Genomic DNA, 14,508 nt, shown 5'->3' with positions numbered 1-14,508 from the left:
CACAGCCTCCTCCCGGGCAACCTTATGCCCCTGAAGCTCCTTCTCCAAGCCCTGGAGCTTACGGTTCAGCTGGATCTCTCGGAAGGCATGACTCACCAGGCGAAGCACCGTCTCTGTGACACGATGTTGGACCTGCAAGCAACATAGCCACAAAGAATCATCTCAAGTACAAGAACAATAACAACATCAAAAGCAAAAGAGTGAGAAGCACAACTCATAGAAGTCAGGTCCTGGTAGAGGGACTATGTCACGAAGCCGTCGCTAAACCCCTGCAGGACCGAATGCTTACCGAGAAACCTCCCCATATCCAGCCACTCTCGGCATACACCGCGACTGGTCAACGTCGCTCCCTCCTGAAGATCTCAAGGTAGCACCAAAGGAGAGGAGGTGGGCGGATCAGCAACAATGTCAGAAGAAGAGGAGACCACCCCTTTGACTCTAGAAGGGGGTGGAGCAGGGGATCCAGGAGCAGCGACAGTATGAGACAACCGTAGAAGGATAACCAGCGGTCCAGTCCTCACCGAGCCAGGGGGTCAGGGCCTCCCTTCCGCTTGGTCCCAGCGACCCCGAAAGGAGAAGAAGTAGGAACTGGAGGATCAACAGTAGAAGAACCATCCCCAGGTGGAGCCGTCTGAGCACATCTCTTCTGTAGGTTAGAGCGACAGACACTAAGATCAGGTCGAATATCCACTGCACAGCAACATACAATCAAGAAATATAAGACAAGTCAGACAATAGGTACAAAGAAGAAAAGTACATAAGCAAATACCAAAGAAGCCAAATGTCTTACTAGGACTCAACTTCCAAAGGCATAAGAAGGCCTCGGAATCCAGCTGACAAACGTCGAACGGGTCGCATCCCTAACATCACTGGAGGGAGTCGTGCTCAAAGTCACTCAACTCAAGAGGGCGGTTCACCCCCTTGACATCAATAACCTCCCAGGTAGATCGCAAGGCACATCGGGGGACCATGGCAAAAAAGAAGCGGTCTCTCCAATACTTCACCGAGTTGGTGATCCCCAACAGAGGATTGAGCGCGGTGAGCGACCCCCTAGGGAGACGACAGGCGAAGTGGTAACACCCCCCTTCCCCCTTCTTCAACACATAGAAGTAAGAGAACAGGGGAACGGTGGCGGCACGCCCCATCCGAGCGAAGAACACATAGAAACCCAGAATGACACGCCAAGAGTTGGGCAACACCTGCCCAGGAGTGAGACCCCAGTGCTCCAACACCAACTCCATAAAACGGGAGATAGGGAAAAGAAGACCATGGGGGAAGAAGATACGGTAAAGGCAGACCTCATCCGCTCGATAGGAGTTAGCATGGTCATCAGGACCAGGGACGCGAAGCACGACCTCAAACGGTATATGGTATTCCCGGCAAAGTGATGCCAAGTCCGAAGAAGTCAAGATGCTAGGAATGTGAGCCAACTTGCTCCTAGGGTCACCTACTGAAGTAGAAGCTCTGGAGGCCTTACGACCCCTGCTAGGGGCTGAACCTCAAGAAACCTCCTCCTCCCCATCACTAGCAGCAGGCGAAGGCAAGGAAGAAGAAGTATCTGTGGGGGATGACAACCCTGAAGAAAACTCCTCAACGGATCCAACCACGACCGTAGTCAGATCAGAGTCGTCAGATGAAGACATGGACAAACAACGAAGCAGACTAGCTACTAGCTACTCACTCAGAATGGCGGTCTCCCAAAGTAAAGCAAGCAACGCGAAGCGAGGGATGCCAACCTGCGACCAACAATACAGATTCAATCAAAAAAAAAAATTAAAAAGAGAGAAAAATGAAGATGACACATACCAAGGTGTGGTCAGCGGTGCCGATCGAGTATAGGCGCAGACCAAGCGCAGTGAACAGGCTTGGACCCGGGTGAGGATCGAGGCGGTCAGGCGCAGACCAGGGCACGGATTGAGTCCAGGTGCCAATCGAGCTCAGGCGTGGATCGAGGCAGTTGGACGCTGACCGAAGCAGGTGCAGAACAACGACAGTCGGGCGCGGATCTAGGAGGATGGGCACGGATCGAAGCAGGTGTGGACCGAGGGCAGTCGGACGCGAACGACAGATAGGCGCAGACTGAACCCAGGCGCGAGTTTAGCCCAGGCGTGGATAGAGGCTGCTGGGCGCGGACCGACAATGGACGAGCGTCGGTCGCAACACAGGCGGGACCGTGGGGGGCGTTGATCGAGTAGGGCGCGAACCACAGATGGATGTCGACTGAGCGCCAGGCTTGGATCGTGGATTATGAACAAGGGACGAGCGTCAACCAAAACAAACTAAACATAGATTGTTGCGAGAGCATGAGCACAAGGTAAAAGCCAAGCTCCAAGCCCAAGGACAAAGCTAATAGATAAGAGAATCAGACAAGCAAGTAGAGCACATTACTCTTCATTGTGACCCAAGAGCAAACACATGGGGGGCACAATGAACAGTGATCAAGACCAAAGCCCAAGCAAGAGGAGAAGATACAAAACAGCAAAGGGTAGAAGAGCAAGAAAGAGAGAGGAAGAAAAATGAAGAGGGAAAAGTGAAAAGAGAAGAAAGGACCAAGAGTATATATATCTACAAGGAGAAGAGAAAAAGACAAAAAAGATGGGAGAGGAGAGGGTTGAACCCACAACCTCTCCCTCACCAAGAAATTCACAAGCACATTCTCAGAGAAGATATTATTCGCAGGGAACCCCCTAATTGGTACAAGAATGCAAGTGATACTCTCTTGAGCACTCTGTTCCAAGAGAGTGGGGGGCAAATGATGAACCCAAATTCACACCAACCAATCAGAGGTTACCACATGGCACGACCCAGGAAAGTGGGCCAAGACAGAGCCGGGGAAGGACCGACCACAGATGACAACCACCAACGCCCACGGGCGCGAACCCCTTTGGGTATGCCACCCCTGGGCGCCAAACCCCTTGGGGGCGCGGACCTCCCTAGGCGTCAACCCCCCTTTTGGGGCGTGGACCTCCTTGGGCGCCAACCCCCTTGGACGACAACTCCCTCGGGCATATCATCCCCGAGCACAGTCTCCCTCGAACACGGCAACAACCACCGCCATCAACAAGACACAAATCGCATTGCCAAGGACTCTAGGCCACCGTCTATCGAGTCACGTATTCTGAATCCACTCATACACTAGGAACCGCACCTACCACGTAGATGAGGTCTATCCACCAAGGATGCTAAATCAATCATGACACTATGTCTCTTAGGAAGACGATTACCAGGTCTATCATGACACCACGTCTCACGGGAAGACAACCTATCAAGGATAAGCCCTGCTACTCAGGGACTCTATCACCTACGGCAAACACTCTACATCAACTGGGACTCTCCACACCGCCATGCTCTACTATAAAAGGCAAGGTACATAGCCCCATCAGGGGACATCGTAACTCATCTTGAATACTACTATTCACTCATCTGTTTGCTCAGAGAGATCTAACTTAGGCATCGGAGAGTCCTAGGCCGGAACCACACCGGTTCTCCTTTGTCACCCAGGGTCTTTTGCAGGTTACGGCACTCGAAGGACCGCTGAGCGATTTCTTGACGCAACAAAGCAGATGTTAAACGGTACAATGGTTGTAGGAAATCTCTCAGTTCAATCAAAACAAGGAATCTCTATGATAAAAACCCACACTAGGGATATTATTCCCCTCTCATAAATCAAGGAAGTGAAAACCATAGACAGCTTGTCAGATTCACTAAAAATTTATCATAATCCTGGTTGGTTCAGGGGGAAATCTAGAATAATCTTTCAGAAACATATCCAACTCCAAGTTAGGAGATACATTTTACATTTACTTCGGAGGAAAAATTAATTCTGATAAGAATAAATTCCTAACAGTTGGACTTAGCAATGGATGAAAAGTAAGAAGCCTCACCAAGGAATCTCATAACCAAATTCTTCTGGAAAAAAACTGAATCCCTATCAATGCTGCTTTGACCAAGAAGAAAATAATTATGCCCAGAAATAACACTAAACAAGAAATCCTTTCTTCATCACTGCAAAAGTCATAGCAATACTCTTCCCCTCCCCACCCCTACTGGTGGGTAGACTCATAAGGGCTCAATAAACCGTACAGGAAAAAAAATGCACAAGGTAATTCAAGAGTGAAACCCACTAGTTTTGGGAGAAAATAACTCAATTACCGATTCGCATTAAGAAAGAAGCTCCAGCAAGTAAACTAAACAGAATAAAAATTTGAGAAAACAAATTGTCCCTTGGAACTTTCATATAATTGATAATAGTTCTTAGAAAGAAATACCTGGAGTGATTGAAGTTGCAGGAAGATGAACGATCGTCTCAGAGTTTGGCAGGGAGGGAGTTAGGGATCCCAAACCCAAGAAGTTCGATTGCAGCTCTGATTTGACCGTTGTTCACGGAGAGGATTTTCGTTGAATGGAGGGACTCTCGTCGTCGTTCACCGAGAGGAGAGAATGGAGGGACTCTCGTTGTCATCGTCGTTCACGGAGAGGAGAGAATGGAGGGAAAATCTGGGATTTACTGTTTTGAAGTTAAAATTTGGTTTTTCAATAGTGACCGTTGGATTAATATAAGCCACGTGTCGAGCTACCAAGAGTACTTGAGGAGAAATGGGGATAAGTACTTGATCATCCAATATTCACGGAGAATCATGGGCCACGTGTCAAGTACGCCCATAGCTAAGGGGAACGAACCGGGGCCCAGCACCACTCGGGCGTGGCCACCACTGACGCGGCCACGCATCGTGCGCGCCACACATCCGGGGCACGGCCTCACCCGAGCGCGCCTCCTCACGGCGCTGCCTCCTCACCCGAGCGCGGCCTCCTCATTGCCTCACCAGGCGCGCCTCCTCGCGGCCTCACCAGCGCTGCCTCCTCATAGCCTCACCAGGGCGGCCTCTCACAGCCTCACCCGGCGCGCCTCACCTGTGCGGCCTCCTCACCAGGCGCGGCCTCACCCGGCGCGGCCTCCTCATAGCCTCACCAGGCGCGGCCTCCTCACCCGCCTCACCCGAGCGCGGCCTCCTCACGGCCTCACCAGCGCGGCCTCCTCACCGAGGGGCGGCCTCACCAGCGCGGCCTCCTCATAGCCTCACCAGTAGCGCGCCTCCTCACAGCCTCACCCAGCGCGCCTCACCAGCGCGCCTCACCCAGCGCGGCCTCCTCACCGAGCGCGGCCTCACCCAGCGCGCCTCCTCACAGCCTCACCAGCGCGCCTCACCCAGCGCGCCTCCTCACCGTGGCGCGCCTCACCCAGCGCAAAGATCATGGGCACTTGAGGTGGGGGCCACCCATCTACGACCCCGATCGTATCGCTAAGACTCATGTCACTACCAGACTCTAGACCCTTAGAGGTCACATCATCCAGACGGATTCAAGCACCAAGGACGTTATCACCACACGCGGATATCTATCCACCAAGGATCCCGATGCCACCAGACACTCCCTCCCGCGGAGATGGCAATCGAGATAGAGCCCCGTACCCGGGGCCTCTATCCACTCAACGGCACAATCGTCAATCAAACGGGACTCTCCACACCGCCATATGCTACTATAAAAGGCAAAGGTACACAACCCCATAAGGGACATCTAAACTCATACTCGAATAATCACTATTCATCCGTTTGCGCCCGAGATCTAACTTTGGCATCGGAGAGCCCTAGGCCGGACCACACCGGTTCTCTCCGATTGACCCCTTTGGTCCACTTGCAGGTGACGGCACTCGCAGGACCGCTCGACGATTTCTTGACGCAACAAGTACTGAGGGCGATAAAAATCCATCGTGCGGTGCTGCAGAAGCCATGTGGCACAACGGGCCCCACATGGTCCATATGGCCTCCGCAACCGCCGCACGATGCATTACAGCACCGTACTGTAACAGGAGAGCATAAAAATTCTTCGTAAGCTACATCCGGAACTGTATCGAACAGAATTATAAACACAAACAGTTCAGAACTTCAGATCTAGAATGTAACAAAATTGTATTCAGTTCAACTCAATACGGATAATCTGATTCACATTTGGTTCGGTTTTCAATTCCGGATTGATTTTGACACCGTTAAATATGATGTTACAAGACGGAGCCTTGAAAAAAATTAAGAGCCATAGATTTTTGAAGGTTCAGGTTTGATTAACACAGACCAACCCCCAACCAAACAGCCAACCAACAAAGGCAGCATCATAAGAGGGGGAAGCACGAGCATGGAGCGGTGCCGTGGGATATAGCCGATGAAGGATTACGACAGCAAGTAATACACCATTGAACATCTGAAGCAGAAGGGCTGAACCACACTGCCCCATGTTAACAAGCATTTAAAGCTTAAAAGGTTTCGAAAACTGCCCCAAGTCGGGGCATTATTCGGCCGGGAACGTCAATACCCTTAAATTTATTCCATCACAATTCTCAAGTCCACTTTGCAATTGTTCTCTGCTTCTTTGACCGTCACTCAACCTTCTACAAATGTCGCCAGTCTCGAATCGGTGCGAGGCCATAACTAGGGATCGTCTCCTCGAGAGAAAAAAAAAAGCTCTGTTTAATGGTCCACAAGGAAAATTTGAGTTCCTCCTTTCTGGTGCTACGAACATTGTTGAACAACTTTTGGAAATGAGGAAGAAATGAGAGAGCTTGAGCATCCAAAGATAGCACTACTCAACATCATTAATGGATGACTATTCAAATTTCAGTACATTTCAAATACATAGAATCAGCTAATCTTGTATATCTTCCATATTTAATGTTTGGAAAAAAACAGAGTGAAGTTATAAGAGAAATAAATTTATCTGTAAGATTTCAGAATGGCACCACAGAAGGTACAGATGATAGCTTTCCAGTATCTGCAGTGGAAGGGAACAAAACAGAATCTGGTGGAAGTCTTCATATCCGCAACGCTGGCCCCTCCACCACACCTCGAACAGATCCCTGCAGCAGGCTTGCTGCTCTTCACCTTCCGCCTCTGATCCACAAGAAAGCAGAAAATAAACCATCTTACCTGGTTAATTCGCTCTTCCCTCTTCCTTAACTCTTCTTCTTTCAAACAGCGTCTCCGTATCTCTCTGCTCCCAAATCACAAGTCAGAATTATTGACGGAAGACCAAATCCAGCTCTGTTCTTGTTTCTATTTTTTCTTCTATTCTTCTTCCTCACTAAGATTGGGCCTTAGTACTCTGCTCTGATACTGATCTCATTCCGTTGAGACGAAAGGTACCATGGGTGTTTATATAGCGGAAGTGGAGTTAAGGTTCGAGCAGTTTCTGCCGATTTTCTTAAGCGACTAAACCGTTAGATGGTTCCCACGTGAGAACTGATTAATCAGTCGATACCCGATTCATGTGCCTTACGCGCGTAAACGGAAAATCTCCAACCAAAGGATTTGAGAGTCATCACAACGGCATGGTCTGTTGCCACGTGTGAAAAACGGTTGGGGTCTATTGTTGAGTTTTGATATTCAGATATTGGATCTTTCTTAGGCCGTGGGTGAATAATCTCGGGTTATTTCCAAATGCCCTCCTGAAAATGGTTAAACTTATAGTTGCTCCCCTAAACTTTCATTAATTTCACGTGCCTCCTATTTTTCAAAGTAAGTACCACAATAGTCCCTACAGTTAGACAGAGACGTTATGTTATAACGGATCCTAGTTTTTGAACTTCGATGGACCATTCTGCCTCTGGATAGGGTAAAATGACCAAAATGACCTTACCTAAAAAAAAAAAAAAACCTGCAACTCATCTTCCCCAAACCCTAAAAAGGTTTGGGGAAGATGAGTTCTTGAATCAAAAATCAAGAAGAAATTCAATTGCGTGGAGATTTTTTTTCCTCAAAAAAGAAAGCGCAAATCTTCCATGTCTATTATGGTAATTTTACTGGCAGCCATTACAGTTACAGATGTGAACAAGCAACATAGAGATTGGAACTTGGAAGTGTGAGATTCCGTCCTCAACAGTAACAACAACATACCAGTTTCCCTTCTAGAGATCCTCTTGTTAGAAAAAGGAAACCCACTGGAGAGAATATTCATATTCTCTCAAGATTGGATTTTCCTAGCAATCCATGTCTTTCCTAATTTATAGAAAGATTGCTTGGGAGATAATTGAGTCACTTATAGTAACTCAATATATCTATCCCATGTGAGCTTGCATTATGGGGATTTTGTGAGAGAAATATAAATATTCATGAGATCACAAAATCAGAAAAGACAAGGAAACCCATAAGCAAAAAATCACAGAGCTCTTCCTCCTAGAAAAATCGTCCTCTCCTTCTCTATTGTTCTCTTGGTGTTTGATCCTAGAGGTGGTCCAAGCTATTGTGTTCTTGGAACTGTGGAGGAGTAAGCTTGACCGTGGTGGGAACGATCCCTGCTTCGTTCTATTTTGAATGACTTCACCATCGATATTGTGATCTTATTTACGCTTCCGTTGCGATCGCACTAGCGATGCCTTCAGTGGCATCAGAGCCTCTTTATCGATGGGGTTGTTTTCAATTTTATTTGTTCATTATTTTATGATGCTCATAAATTTTATTCTGTTTATAAAAAAAAAAAAAAAAAAACAAATTCTTTTTAGGTGAGATGCATGTGCGCATAGGGGCCGTGGGCTGGCTGCCTGCGCGCGCCCCTAGCCGCATGCACCCCACCCCTTGGATAGCCCATACCCCCTGGCCGTGTGCACCCTATAGCCTGCGGCATGCATGCAGGGCTGCCAGCCGCATGCGTGCGCAGGCAGCCTTGCCGCATGTGATACTATTGTATCAATGTGCACTTGTTTTTCCCTTTTGTTTTGCTTCACTTTGTGTTGCAGGTTTTTATAAATAAAAAAAAAAAATTTCTGGTTTCATTTATGAAAGGGATTTTCATTTGAGAAAATGGATGGAGAGATTCTTCCCTTCACCCACCTTCCCCAATTTGGCATAATGGCTTACTATAATTGTTAGTTTTATTTTAAGCATGTATGTGATGGCTTTGTGGGGTATGTATCATGACCATTATGACATAAGTTGTCATGGTAATGGCTATGTGATGTGCATGATCATAGTGACATTGGATTGTCATGGTAATGATCATGTAATGCACATAACCATTATGACATAAGTTGTTATGGTAATGGTTGCATGATGGATGCATTGGATGCACTTGATCATAATGGCTTGAATTGTCATGGTAATGATGTTTTATGTGTTTTTGGGCAATTTTCACATAAATGTTGGAATATTATTTTTGAGCATCATGTAAATAATGTGGACCATGGTTATGGGATGAATAAAATCACATGCATTAGATGTATGTGTATGCTAGGCATGGCATAGTTGTAATTTTATATGTAATTTCCTTTATTATGCTCCAGACAGTCCAATTTTGGTGGACTGGTTTCCTGTTATGTAATTTTATTTATTTGGAAAGGGTTGTAATATTTTAGCTTAGTTTGAAAATATTCATTGTAACCTCGTGGATCATGGATCTTGAGTCAAGGATCATGGATCATGGATTATGGATCATGGATCGTGGATCGCAGATCGTGGATCATGGATCAGGGATCTTGCCAGTTCGTTGGAGACAAGAATGAAGGAAGGACTTGCTCACATGAAGTATCCTTAATTATTATAGTTTTAGAATTTTCCTGTAATAGATAGTTGCATATGCATTATCACACTATAATTGCCTTGAGTGGGAGTGACATATGAGGCTATGATTACTCCCATCATCAACTGGTGACACTCCTCCATGGCACAAAAATGGTTCAAGGTACTCCGATTATTGACCATGTCATGAAACTGAGGAACTTGTTCCTGGATCTGGAGAACCTTGGGACTTCATTCAAGCTAAATTATAAGACGGATGTCATCTTCCACTCATTGCCTCAGGACATCTATGGATCGTTTATTGTCAATTACAATATGAATAAACTTTCCGTGAAACTCCCTGAGCTGGGCAACATGTTGCAAGAGGTGAAAGCTGCATCCAAGAAGCAGAAAGTGGAGGTCTTGACTACGGAGGACAAGTCTTCTTCCTCAATGCCCAAAGGCAAGAAGAAGAAGAAGAAGGCTAACAAGGGCAAAAACCCTAAGGTTGGCGATAAGGGAATTCAGAAGAACAATAGTAAGGGGGCTTGTTTCTATTGTAAGAAGGACGGACATTGGAAGAAGGAATGTCGTGCTTTCCTGGCTGCTCAGTAAAAGAAGCAGGAGAAACAGGAAGATGGTATTTCTGAAACCTTAGTCCTTTATGAGTCTAATTTATTAGAGGAACCTACTAACACATGGTTGGTGGACTCGGGGTCTACCACCCATTTTGTAACTTATTGCAGGGGTGCAAGCTGACAAGAAGACTGAGTAAGGATGAAGTTCGATTACGAACGGGTACGGGTGCTGAGGCTATTGCTGAGGTCGTTAGAGATTTTACCTTAGTTTTTTATTATAGTACTTTAGTTTTGAGAGATTGTTTTTATGTTCCTTATTTTAGAAGGAATATTGTTTCTGTTAGTAGGCTTGTTATAGATGGTTATACTTTCCTCTTTGGTAATAAATTAACTATTCGATTGAATAATTCTTTTATTGCTTCTGGCCTACTAGATAACGGGTTATATCTCTTAAAATTGGTACTAGAGGTGAATGAGATCTCCAATAATTCTTTAAAAAGAAAATCAGCCCAAGATAATTCTACATACCTTTAGCACTTGAGGTTAGGTCACATTGGAGTAGAAAGGATAAATAGGTTGGTGAAGGATGAGTCTTTGGAATCATTGAAGGTAGAACCTTACCCAATCTGTGAGTCGTGTCTACAAGGAAAAATGACCAAAAAACCCTTCTCTAACAAGGGAAGAAGAGCCGAAGCAGTGTTAGAATTGATACACTCAGATGTATGTGGACCCATCAATGTTCAGGCAAGGTATGATTACGAATACTTCGTGACCTTCACTGATGACTACTCTCGTTATGGATATATTTACTTGATGCACCGCAAGTTGAAAAACTTTGATAAATTCAAGGAATTTTGAGCGGAGGTTGAAAAATAGTTAAGAAATTGCATCAAGTGCCTTCGATCTGATCGAGGAGGAGAGTACTTATCAGATGAGTTCAGGGACTATCTGAAAGAAGGTGGGATCATAACCCAGTTGACAGCCCCGGGAACACCTCAACAGAACGGAGTTTCAGAAAGGAGGAATCGAACCTTATTAGACATGGTTTGGTCTATGTTGAGTTATTCGGAACTGCCATTGAGTTTTTGGGGTTTCACACTAAAAACTGCCATCTATATACTGAACAGGGTACCAACAAAGTCTGTGACCAGAACACCTTTTGAGTTATGGTATCAGCGTAAGCCAAGTCTTCAACATCTCAAGGTGTGGGGTTGCATAGCGCATGTAAAGAAACAACAGACGGATAAGTTGGAATCCCGAATAGATAGATGCTATTTCTTGGGATACCCTAAGACTACAATAGGCTACTACTTCTATGACCCTGTTAATCAGAAGGTCATAGTTAGTAAGCATGCGACTTTTCTTGAGGATGACACGATCTCACTGAGATCAGATCCAGTGGTCATTAAAAAATTAACTAATGACCAAGTACCTTTAGCATCGACAGAGGTTCCAGTTGACGTACCCACAGTTGAGCAACAGCCTCAAGAGCCTAGGAGGAGTGGGAGGTCTATCAGGCCACCAACTCATTTGAACCTTCTCACAAAGGAGGATCAAAAGGTGGAAGAATTCCACATGGTGTCTGACTATTCAGACACAGATCCTTATACTTACGCTGAGGCTCTTAAGGACGTTGACTCAGTGAAATGGTAGGAAGTAATGCGCAGTGAAATAGATTCCATGGATTCTAACCATGTCTGGACTCTTGAAGATCTGCCAGTTGAGGTAAAACCCAGAGGGTGTAAATGGATCTACAAGAGGAAGAGAGGTGCGGATGGAAAGGTGGAACATTTCAAGGCAAGGCTGGTGGTGAAGGGATACACCCAGAAAGAGGGTGTTGACTATGATGAAACCTTCTCACCTGTAGCAATGATTAAATCCATTCGAATTCTATTGTCGATTGCTGCATACCATGACTATGAGATCTGGCAGATGGATGTCCAGACCGCTTTTCTTAATGGTTATCTTGATGAGGTCATATACATGAATCAGCTAGAGGGTTTTATCTCTCCAGAAGAGGAAAACAAGGTATGCAGGATGTTGAGGTCTATTTATGGACTAAAACAAGCTTCCAGATCATGGAACATCCATTTTATCAAACTATCAAGGATTTTGAGTTTGAACAAAACATCGATGAGCCATGTGTGTATAAGAAAGTCTGTGGGAGTGCTGTCTGTTTCCTAGTCCTATATGTGGATGATATATTGCTCATTGGGAATGATGTGGAGTTACTTTCATCTGTAAAGATGTGGTTGTCCAAAACATTCTCAATGAAGGATCTGGGTGAAACCAGCTACATCCTAGGAATTAAACTGGTGAGAGATCGCAAGAAGAGGATGTTGGGATTATCACAATCCACCTACATTGACAAAGTGCTTGAGAGGTTCAACATGCAGGATTCGAAGAGAGGTAGTGTGCCCCTCAGACATGGAATCAGTTTTTCCAATTCACAAAGTCCTCAAACTCCTGAGGAAATTAAGACTATGAAGAGAGTTCCTTATGCTTCGGCAGTAGAAAGTCTGATGTATGCCATGTTGTGTACCAGGCCAGATATTTTTCATGCCATAGGGATTGTGAGTCGATATCAATCCAATCCAGGACAGGAACATTAGACAGCTGTCAAGGGGATCCTCAAGTACTTAAGGAGGACCAAAGATTACTTCCTTGTTTATGGTTGTGATCAGTTCTCAGTGGATGGATATACGGATTCGGATTTCCAAACTGACAAGGACGACAGAAAGTCTACCTCTGGGATGGTTTTTATGATTGGTGGGGGTGCAGTAATTTAGAGGAGTGCCAAACAAAAGTCAACAACCGACTCCATGACAGAAGCTGAGTACTTGGCAGCTAATGAAGCAGCCAAGGAAGGCGTCTAGCTCAAGAAATTCTTGATAGACCTAGGGGTGGTGCCTGAGCTAGTGGAGCGACCCATACAACTATTATGTGACAATAGGGGAGCCATAGCACAAGCAAAGGAACCAAGAGCTCGTCAGAGGAACAAGCATGTGGAGCGAAAATATCACTTAATCCGTGAGATTATTCTGCATGGTAATATAGCCATAGCTAAGGTTGACACTGCAGATAACCTATCTGACCCCATGACCAAGGCGTTGCCTCCTAGTGTTTTTGAGAAACATGTTGGGAATATGGGGGTGAAGTCCATGGGTGACTGGCACTGATGTACAAAACTCCTTCTATTTGAATAATAAATTCTTATTTTGATTAGCATGATCAGTTGTTGAGCTCAGTTATTATCCTTAGGTGTTCATACCTAAACCTGTTCACCACTAGGGATGGAACTGGACATCCCATCCGGCATGGTGGTCACATTGTGTGTGCTTAGGGAGGTTATTTTCCAAGACACAAATGTGAGTGCACATTTGGTGTGTGCATTGGACTGGATCATTGAGAATTTCACATGTGGTGTATTGTCAATATAAAGAAAATGAGATTCTCTTAAGTAGTTCACAATTGGTCCCTTGACCTGAGGGGTCCTTATCGACGCATTCATATATTGAGAGTTTTGGTGTACCAATGGTTGATGTCTCTCTCTGACTATATATCGGTGCGCTGGATTCTTAGTATCTGATTGTATTCGAAAGAGATGCCCAACATAAAACCCACAGCCCATATGTTGGGAATATGTTGAGGAGAGTATTCTCTACAGGATTGGACCCAAATCCAGATCCGGTGGCATCTTCAAAATGTTTTTTTTTAAAATGTTTTTACTCATATATAAAACATTATTTATTTTCTTGAACATTTTGTTTGAAATATTTTCTATTGGTCCAATCAAGGTAATTGAATCTCTCGATCGGTGTAGCGGTTCATTGAGGATTGACAGTCTCGTACACATGCCTTATATTGAACCATGCAACATTGTTCTTGTGGGGGACTAATGCATGTTTTAACTACTTACCTTGGGCGTAGGTTATTACATCTGCTTAGCATCTTCGATGGCCTTTTCTTAGAAGCTGTGTGGTATCCCATTACGATTCTACCCCTTTCCTTTCGGTTCTATTCATCTACACGGTGACGATTGATCATGATTTCCTTTTCATGATCCTCTTATAAGATTGGATCGTACAGTAGGATGGAGGAGATTGTTAGAAAAAGAAAACCCAATGGAGAGAATATTCATATTCTCTCAAGATTGGATTTTCCTAGCAATACATGTCTTTTCTAATTTAGAGAAAGATTACTTGGGAGATAATTGAGTCACTTATAGTAACTCAATATATCTATCCCATGTGAGCTTGCAATATGGGGATTTTGTGAGAGAAATATAAATATTCATGAGATCACAAAATCAGAAAAGACAAGGAAACCCATAAGCAAAAAATCGCAGAGCTCTTCCTCCTAGAAAAATCGTCCTCTCCTTCTCTATTGTTCTC

At 45.2% G+C, this 14,508-nt stretch overlaps 1 protein-coding gene across 1 annotated transcript; it reads right to left on the bottom strand.

The window, feature by feature from the left end:
- Window positions 1-6,732: 6,732 nt before the first annotated feature.
- On the bottom strand, window positions 6,733-14,139 carry LOC122650955. Its single transcript, XM_043844314.1, has 2 exons — window positions 14,116-14,139; window positions 6,733-6,974 (listed from the first exon to the last, which is right to left on the bottom strand). Exons 1-2 carry the CDS (start codon window positions 14,137-14,139, stop codon window positions 6,762-6,764), a joined length of 237 nt encoding a protein of 78 aa, XP_043700249.1. The 3' UTR covers window positions 6,733-6,761.
- Between the last annotated feature and the right edge of the window lie 369 nt (window positions 14,140-14,508).

Source organism: Telopea speciosissima, chromosome 1, assembly GCF_018873765.1.
Source record: "Telopea speciosissima isolate NSW1024214 ecotype Mountain lineage chromosome 1, Tspe_v1, whole genome shotgun sequence".
Taxonomy (NCBI): domain Eukaryota; kingdom Viridiplantae; phylum Streptophyta; class Magnoliopsida; order Proteales; family Proteaceae; genus Telopea; species Telopea speciosissima.
This window is presented reverse-complemented; position numbering and strand designations above follow the sequence as displayed.

What these genes read in the sequence shown, in the direction of transcription:
- LOC122650955 (XM_043844314.1), bottom strand. Translation starts at nt 14,139, where the DNA reads ATGAATAGAACCGAAAGGAAAGGG. An exon ending in ATAGAACCGAAAGGAAAGGG is followed by an intron (nt 6,975 to 14,115) that starts GTAGAATCGTAA and finishes CGAATTAACCAG; the next exon opens with GTAAGATGGTTTATTTTCTG.